General features: G+C 38.7%; 1 protein-coding gene across 1 annotated transcript; it reads left to right on the top strand.

The window, feature by feature from the left end:
• Positions 1–394: 394 nt before the first annotated feature.
• LOC104077953 (transmembrane protein 2-like) lies at positions 395–8,163 on the top strand (the record flags this gene model as incomplete). Its single annotated transcript, XM_009579382.1, has 9 exons — positions 395–572; positions 1,046–1,261; positions 2,002–2,210; positions 2,745–2,930; positions 4,121–4,340; positions 4,947–5,045; positions 6,203–6,351; positions 7,103–7,209; positions 7,967–8,163. Coding segments are annotated over 9 exons (1,561 nt in total), but the record flags the coding sequence as incomplete, so codon positions are not given.
• Positions 8,164–8,618: the final 455 nt, after the last annotated feature.

Raw genomic sequence — 8,618 nt, 5'->3', positions numbered from 1 at the left:
CCTGCTCCTGTGCCTTTAAGACTTCGGTGTTCCTTCTTGAAGTTAGAAGTTACATTTGCTTTCCTCCAGTCTACGGGTACCTCTCCCAGTTGCCATGATCAATCAAAGAGCAGGTGGTATTATTCTCCTGCTGTATTTCCCATATTGGGAAAAGGGCACATTTGTGAATGGACAGTGATAGCTCTTCTAACAGGAAAATTCAAAAGAGTGGGGAATTTTTTGACTCATTAGGTAAGTGCAGAAACAAGATTTCCTTTACTAAGATCTAACTTGCAAGTCATTCTCTTAATGTTGCTTTCTTGATTCCTCTGAGAGGAAGTGTATTTATGACACAGATTCAGGCTTATCATGGGTTTTGTTCTAGGATTCTCTAAATATTTGCTTGCATTAACAGGACGTTTCCAATCAGAGGCTTTCAAATTTATGATGGACCCATTCACCTTACCAAGTGCACATTCAAAAACTTTGTGCCAACTCCAGACAGATTTACCAGCGCGGTTGGATTCTTGATGAAAAATCCATGGCAGATGACACCAAAAAACAATATTTCTCTTGTGAAGTTTGGTCCGAATGTAAGTTTCTTACAAGTTTTATTTTATTCTTGCAAATGGCTTTCTTTTCTTCTTGCTGTATTTAAACTAAACATTCAAGGGCTCTAAGTCATCTTTTCCATACTCCATTTCTGTCTTGGTTGGAAGTCACCCAAGGTGTATCCTTTGTCTCCCGAGCAAAAAATAATACCAAGAGATGTAGGATATGTTGCAATAATGATGTCTTTCATGGCTAATGGTAAAGCTGAAAGGAGATTTTTTTGTAAGGTTTGGTATAGTAATGAATTTTCAGTTGCAAATATTAACACTGTTCAGAAGCAAGAGTGGCCTGAGCCTATTACTAAAAATCAAAATGTCTGTTTTGCAAGATTCCACTGTTCTTGCAATAAAGTCTTTAATCAACTTTGTCAAATTCCTGTGTTTCTGCAGGTGTGTAAGTTTTAGTCTGTGCTTCGCCTGGGGAAAAAAATAAATATTTTAATTGTTGTTGCCAGGTTTCTTTGAAAGCCTTCTTTGGAAAACCTGGTCCCTGGTTTGAAGAAGGTGATCTGGATGGTGACAAGAACTCAATATTCCATGATCTAGATGGTTCAGTGACTGACTACAAGGATGCCTATGTGGGCAGAATGGATAACTACTTGATTCAACATCCCAAATGCATCAATATTACAGAATGGAGTGGAGTGGTTTGCAGTGGGACCTATGCACAGGCTAGTACCCTTGTAGCTTTCTGTTTGGGGCAAATCTACAATATGAACAACTTGTGGGGGCAGTGGGAGTATAAGAACTACAAAATCACCTATCTTTGGATATCAAAATTCTTTGACGTTTTAAAAATACTTTTATGCATATTACACTTTTCAACCAATTGTGTATACCATGTTCCCTTCAGCACACAAACTGGGAGTACAGTATTAGATGCTGCAAGGTAAAACCAAATGTGTATGCATGCCAGGAGTTCTATGTTGCAGCCCTATCTGCTAAAACATTTTTGTACTGGAGGTGTTTTCTTCCACTGGAGTTCTGTCTGTCTTTTTTTCACACAGTGGGTTTTAAAGGGCTTTTTATTTCTCTCTCTCTCTTTTTTTTTTCCTTTTTTTTTTTTTTTTTTAATGAAGATGTTAAATACCACCTTCTGAATACAAATTTCACGTAGGTTTGATTCCCATTCTGGTTCCTGTTCTATATGAGTTTGACCAAGTACCATAGCTGATCCTATATATTTTTTTTTCCCCTCCTTCCCTTTTTTTTGTCTGTAAAATGGGCAAAATCTACAATAGTTTTTCAAATAGTGCTCTTCTTCAGGAGATGTTTGTATATTACATAACTCAGAACATCAAATTGTAGCATTTTGGCTAATAACGTACTGATTATTCTTTACTATTTCATTTCCTTTTGCACAGTGTCCAAATCTTTCCTCTCTCTTTTCATCCTCCTTAATATCATACAGGTTTATGTACAAACCTGGAATGGACAGAATCTTTCCATGACTATAGTACGAGATGAGTACCCAGCCAATCCCATGGTTCTTCGAGGTATTAATCAGAGAGCTGTCTTTCAACAATACCAGCCAGTAGTGATGCTCCAAAAGGGCTACACAATCCATTGGAATGGGAAAGCTCCAAACGTCACCTATCTTTATCTCATTAACTTCAACAAGTATGTTTACTTTCTTTCATGACATTGATCGATAAGGGAATACTGAAGTAACGTCCTTCAGAATTAGCATGCATGAGAGTGCAACCATTAGTAAGGCTGGATCTTGGATTGTTTGGGTTTTTTTCATAATTACAAATACTAAAGTATGAAAAGCAAGAGATTAAGCAGCAGACCTGCACCTAAAGTTAAGCTTTTGTCCAGTACTGTGTCTTTAAGGAAAATCCTTTGGAGAAGAAAATGTGCAAATAGTGAAGTTGAGCAGAAAACTGGAGTTGAATAGTTTAGCATACTTGGTTTTGTTGTCAGATAAACTTATTAGATGTCTAAAGTATAAAATCATATATATCCTGAGAGTGTCAAAGTTACTGTAACACTTAGTGAAACACTTTGTGTAGAGAGGGGAAGAAAGATCTTCTGGTTGAGGGTTTGGGAGCTTTTTGTGTTCCTGTTACTTGTTTTTTGAGTGATATGTTTGCTGCATATTGTCATCTAAACTGTTTCTACGCTGAATCATACATTTTATTTTGTTTTCAGGAATGACTGGATTCGTGTTGGTCTTTGTTATCAACCAAATACAGATTTTGTTATAGTATTGGAGACCTTTCAAAGGCGGTCGCCCGCTCTGTCAAGCAAGGTAGAGCGCTACATGCCTGTATCTTCAATGACGGAGCTCGAAAAGAATCGATCAGACAAGAAGTATTACTTTGACAACAGTACTGGGTAACTCCTTGTAACTTGACCCTATTGGAAGATGTTGTTTAACCTTAAGATGTCCAGTTGATAGTGTTAAAAGCAACTGATTGAGACACCTGCATAAGAGGAAAGCTGTTGCGAAGGAGCCCAAAGCCTATTTGAAACAATACTTTATGTGACTTTGAATCTCCAAAAGACAGTGATTGTCATTGAAATACTTTTCCAAGAGCACCACAGTTGCCACAGATATTTCCTACCCCATGCCTGGGGAAAATGTGGTATCTGGCATGCTGCAGAGCAGTGTCTTTTGGGAAGTAACTTCTCAGTCTTCAAAGAAAATTTGTGCCTTCTTGTTAAACTGAAAATTCTAGAAATTTCCAAGAAGTTTTCTGTTCCAAGAACATTTTAAGAATGTATTTCTGAAAATCCTAATCCGTTTTCAGCCTTCTCGAAGTCTTAAAAGACTTAAAAGTCTTAGTCTCTCTTTCAAAAGTACTTCTGGCAGAAGCCACTGAGATCCTTCTGAGAGGTTTAAAATATGGTCAGCTTTGAGTAAAATAAGTCTTACATACATCACGTGTGTTTTGCAAATGTTGATCTTTAATTTGTAATTTGTTCTCTTATTTATTTTGTTCCCTTATCTGCTACTTTGTCTGTAGTAAATATGCAGATAAATGTAGCTTTTGAAAAGACATTTACGTTTCTTTTGTCTAAGAGCTACAGTGATAACAGTCAAATATATAATAGAAGAATTACCAGTCTCTGTGTACTGTGAACATTAATGACCACTACCCCCTAAATTGCATTTCCAGGCATTTGCAACAGTACAATTACATTGTCCAGTGCTGGCGGGTAAAGCTGAATATCCAAACAGTTACTGCTGGGTATTTGCAAAGATCGGTGATCAAAGAAAACATCTATGCTCTGCAGTTTGGTTTGTTTCCTGCAAGCCACTGATTTGAGGAGTGGCTGTTCTTTTCAAAGCATATGCATTCATAATGATGTCCCCTTTAATTGTTGGGAATTTCAGATATGTCAGTAGAGACTTCCTAACTCTAGTAAACTGTAAATATTTTGAAAAAGTTTGAACAATGGTGCAGAAGTGAATACTGTAGTTTCTCTGCTTCTGAAAATCATGAAATATAGCTGTTAAGGTTTAACATAAACATCTATCTTTCCAGCAATTGATCTAGATTCTTTTTCCCCCTTTTGTGTAGATTACTGTTTTTATTTCTTCAAGCCAAATATAATAGGGACGGTCACAGTTATTGCTCATCTCAGGGATGTGAAAGGATCAAGATTGTGACCAAAGATTCAGCAAAAGGGATCAGTAACTGCATGGCAAAAGCTTACCCAAAGTATTACCAAGGGCCAACCGTCATAAAGCGGATGCCAGTAAAAACTACTGTACCATGTACAAAATGCGGCACAACTCAGGTAAAATAAAATAAGCAAAAACTTTCATTAACTGTATAGTTGGTGTTGCTGCCTACTCACTTCAAGGCAGAATTTCAGTCTTTCAGCACAGAATACTGCACCTACCAGTTTGCGATGGTCACGTTGTTAATCTCCTGTACGCCAGAAGGCAGGGAGTCCCTTGTAGCACAAAGGTTTCAGTTTTCGTTCTTCGAAAAATACTTCTTCACCTCTCACTCTGAGTGCTATGGAGAAGGGACGTAGGTAGATCTGATCTTGTACTACAGTATTGTCTGTACTCCATGTAGAATAGCTTTGCTGCAGAGATGTATATGCTATTGGCCAACCTTCTCTCTTCTTTTTTGGACCTATGCTTATTAGAATGAACTTGAAATTGCATTATCCATTTTAGCTATACAAGCTGAGAAAAATACTGAAAGTAAGGAATAAAATGGGTTACACTATACATCATGATATTTATTGGCATTGCTGGTACCACAAGCAATGCCACTGACAAATGGATGCATTTGCTTTGGAGCATGGGCGGTCTGTGGTAAATTGTCTGGCACGATGAAGTGTTGAAGACACATGGATATGTATACTTAACGTGTTTCGTCTGATATCCAGATGGTATTCACCAGCGATCCTCACAAAAACTACCTCCTTGTGCAGATTAATTCATCTGGTAAAAAAGAGTTAAGCAGAGGTCAGCAAGCATTTATTTCTGTAAGTATTCTTTATGGTTTTCTTCTAACTATCTTTCTTTTTAGCGTTTTGTATTACAACAGTTGCACAGCTCTATATAATGCCAACCTCACTTTTCTTCACTTGAATGAAAAGTGTTGGTTCGTAGTTTAAAAACAAGCAGTCAAAAAGTTGATGTTTTAACCTCAGAAAATGAGGCTCCAAAACTCCAGTTTGTATTTGAATGCTTTCCTGCTGGAAAGAAAATTGTACCAGTAAGGGAGAGTTTAAAATCTTCAGATTCATGTTGAAATCTGGATGGATATGTATTTATTGGTGGGGAAAAAAATCCCCAAACCAGAAAACTTGTTAGTTAAATCCATGTTGTTGAAATTGTTTTTGTGCTAACAGATTGAGTTAATGGGATGAGTCATTCAAGCCATTAAGCTTTGCTAAACTCCTTCAAAATGGCAGTTACTACAGAATCCGTAAGAGGTTTCTGCATTTGTTCTGATGTGGTCCTGATAAGCCTAGTGAATGTATAAAAAATAGTTTACTTCAACTTTTCTATTCGGATGCTGAAGGACACTTGCACGTGATGCTGAAGTAGTGTTTGCAGACATCCTCGCACCACAAAGCCTGAAGTCTGCATGTGGCTTACATTCTGCAATGTCAGTGTGTTAGCTTGGTTGAAATAGTAAAACTCTTGAGTTGCTTAGACAGACAAATGGCACGTGGGTGGCATAACCTTAGCAGCTGCAAACTTCTACGGGAATGTGTGTGCTGTATCCAAAGCAGTAAGAGCACTCAGAGGGAAGAAACTGGGCTGGAACTGGGCTGCTGCAGAGACAGATTAACTGTATATTGCCAAGAAGTCTGGGTGGTTCCCTATCTGAATTTTAGCTTCCCGAAGCAGGAGCGATGACCGAGGCAGGTAGTAAGTCACCTGAAATGTATCATCTCCATGTAGAAGCCAGGGACTGAAGGCTCCCATGCAGTTTCAGAAGTCCCACTGAAAGTCCCCCCTCAAGGGGGAATATGAAGAGATGCTAGGGAGAAGGAAGTATTTGTAAGGAAATTAGTACACCACTATGTCTAAACTAGGTGGATAATACTGGGTGCACTAGAATTGCTGTTGAATTTGTGCTAACTTAAGAAAGAAAGCAAAGGTGGTTTTCTCTGCTTCTCCTCCCATTCAGGTCAATGACACTATGTTTTCCTTCAAGGATAATGGTATACTTATTGTTGTAGTTGATGCCTGCATTGGCACAGTGTCCGGAAACAAATTGTTTTCAGAAGTAGACATTAAGCGTGTAGGTGGATATTTAAAATCTGGAATTCCACAAAGGTACGTGTAATGACCAGTTATTTCCAGTATGTCCTGTAAGCTGTATCTCTGCTCTCTAACGCGGATTTAAATAATGATGTCTGTACAGGAGCACTGAAAGTGAGCAAATCGTGTATCTAAGTTGAGGGGAAGGGAGAAACATAGGAGCATTTTAACAATTTAGCCTTATTTGAGAAAACAAAGCAACTCAAATTTTGAACACTTAAAATTTTCCAGTGTTGCCTGTCTTTAACCTCAAAAAGATTTTTTTTTTTAACTAAACATCATGTAATAACACTTCTTTGCTTAAAACAAGAATAACTTTTTGTTTAATAAGGTCACCTAAGAACACTGACAAGAACTATGTGACAAGATGTCATACTGTTCTCTCCCTATCTAGGGAGAAAATGGCTTATCATTAAAGAAGGATAGAAAGTTAGTGTCAGAAAAATCAGCATTCTAATATTCTAATTTTGGATCAATATCTAAACTTGATTTTTTGATACAAAATATTAAACTATATTTAAATAACACTTTCCAATGATTTTGAAGTTAAATTTAAAAGTCAGTTAAAAGAAAAAAATCTAGGTGTGTGCTTTTCTAGGTACTGCTTTCAGAGGCGGTTGACTCTTTCCATGTCATGAAATAATATAGCATGAGTACTCCTAAGCAAGTGGACTATGAGGCCAGCTAGCTGTAAAAGCACGTAGCAGAATATTAAGAAAACTTTGTGTTTATAACAGCTGCTGTCTCTGCACTGTTTCTGCTGCAGGTCTATCGTTCTACTGAGCACGAGAGGTGATGTAGCAATTCCTAATAATTTATCAGAAGCCTTAATGTCCCTGGGGACAGCCAAACCGCCTTTCCTTCAGAGCAACGGTTGGTGGAAATTTTGCACATTTCTTTGACACCGCCTTGGTCTGTGTGTTTGTGTTGGCATGGCGGGTTTCTCACGGGGTATGTGAAAAGGATGCAGCTGGTGGAGGATGGCTGCCAGTTTGCACTGGTATGGGCTGCTGTGTTTCAGCCCTTGTTGAGAGGGGGGGTGGGCAGCCCTTCGGCAGATGGGGCAGAAGACCCTTCCTGTTGCCCCAAAGGGCGATGTGTGAAGCTCGTTGCAAGCAGGGGAGTGACTAGCAGCCCTTTGTGCCTCTGGATTACAGAAAGAGAGCCCCAGGCTTTTTTCCCAAAGCCTGTATCTTGTGCCTCGCCCAGCGAATCTATTTTTAAACAATCTCGCGTGCCAGACTAGCATTTCCTGTTCTAACAAAATTTGAAGGTAGATATGAGAAGCTGTTGGTATTTTGAGGGATGATCACTTTATAGGCCACATGGGGTAGCTCTCGTCCGTTCAGGGCCCTGGCACAAGTCCTGCCAGAGAAAGCAGGTTTTATAACTGTCCTGATAGCTGTGTTTTCAAATTAAGGCTTCAGAGTGTTGAATACTGAATACTGAAAAGGGAAATTGCAAGTCAGTATTCTCTTGCGAGGTGCACGTGAAGCTGAGCGTGGATTAACGTCCTGGATAATCTGGGGGGAGAATTTCAGAGGAGCGCGCCCTTCCCTTCTCAGCCGGTCCTGTGTGGTGCTTGGATGGGCTTGGCTGGTTCGGTAACGCTGAGCTGTTTTTGTCACAGGAAGCCTGGCCTTCCTGGGCTTCAGAGGAAACTTTAAGCCATCCTGGATTAAGCTGTTTACTGGTCCTGCTGGGCATGGGCTCGTTCAGATAGAAAAGTATATCCCTTTACAACTGGAAGAGTATGGCTGTGCCAGAGTAATCAAAAGCCGACGGAAAGACCTCGAGCTTCTGAAGAAGGCTACACGATCTCATTAAAGACTAAGATGTACATAAAAGCTGGGGAAAAAAATGTGAACTAAATTATTTTTTAATTTATGGCATTTTAAACTATATTGTTATCCAAGTAAATCATGTTATTGTCTGACAGATGTTTGCCAGCATTGACCGCTTGAATGCCAATCTGTGCACCTTCTAGTTGTACAAAATATTAAAGAATTTATTAGTATTTGTATAAACAGGTTTCAGAGATTTTTTCGGATGTTTGTATTTACTGTAAACAAGTTCCTTCTGTTTAATACTCCTTTTGTATGTAAGAGGGTGTTCATAAAAGCCTTAAATTTTTGATAACAGGTGTTGGAGTGCATCTTGGATTACTTGAAAGATTAACATTAAAGTCTCCATAAACAGCTTGAATTGATCATTATAACTTACGCATTTTCCCTCAGCTGTTTAGGTGTTTTTATGAGGGTTTATTTAGCAGTCAGCCCAGT

This window comes from Fulmarus glacialis, unplaced genomic scaffold (genome assembly GCF_000690835.1).
Source record: "Fulmarus glacialis isolate BGI_N327 unplaced genomic scaffold, ASM69083v1 scaffold23780, whole genome shotgun sequence".
Taxonomy (NCBI): Eukaryota; Metazoa; Chordata; class Aves; order Procellariiformes; family Procellariidae; genus Fulmarus; species Fulmarus glacialis.
This window is presented reverse-complemented; position numbering and strand designations above follow the sequence as displayed.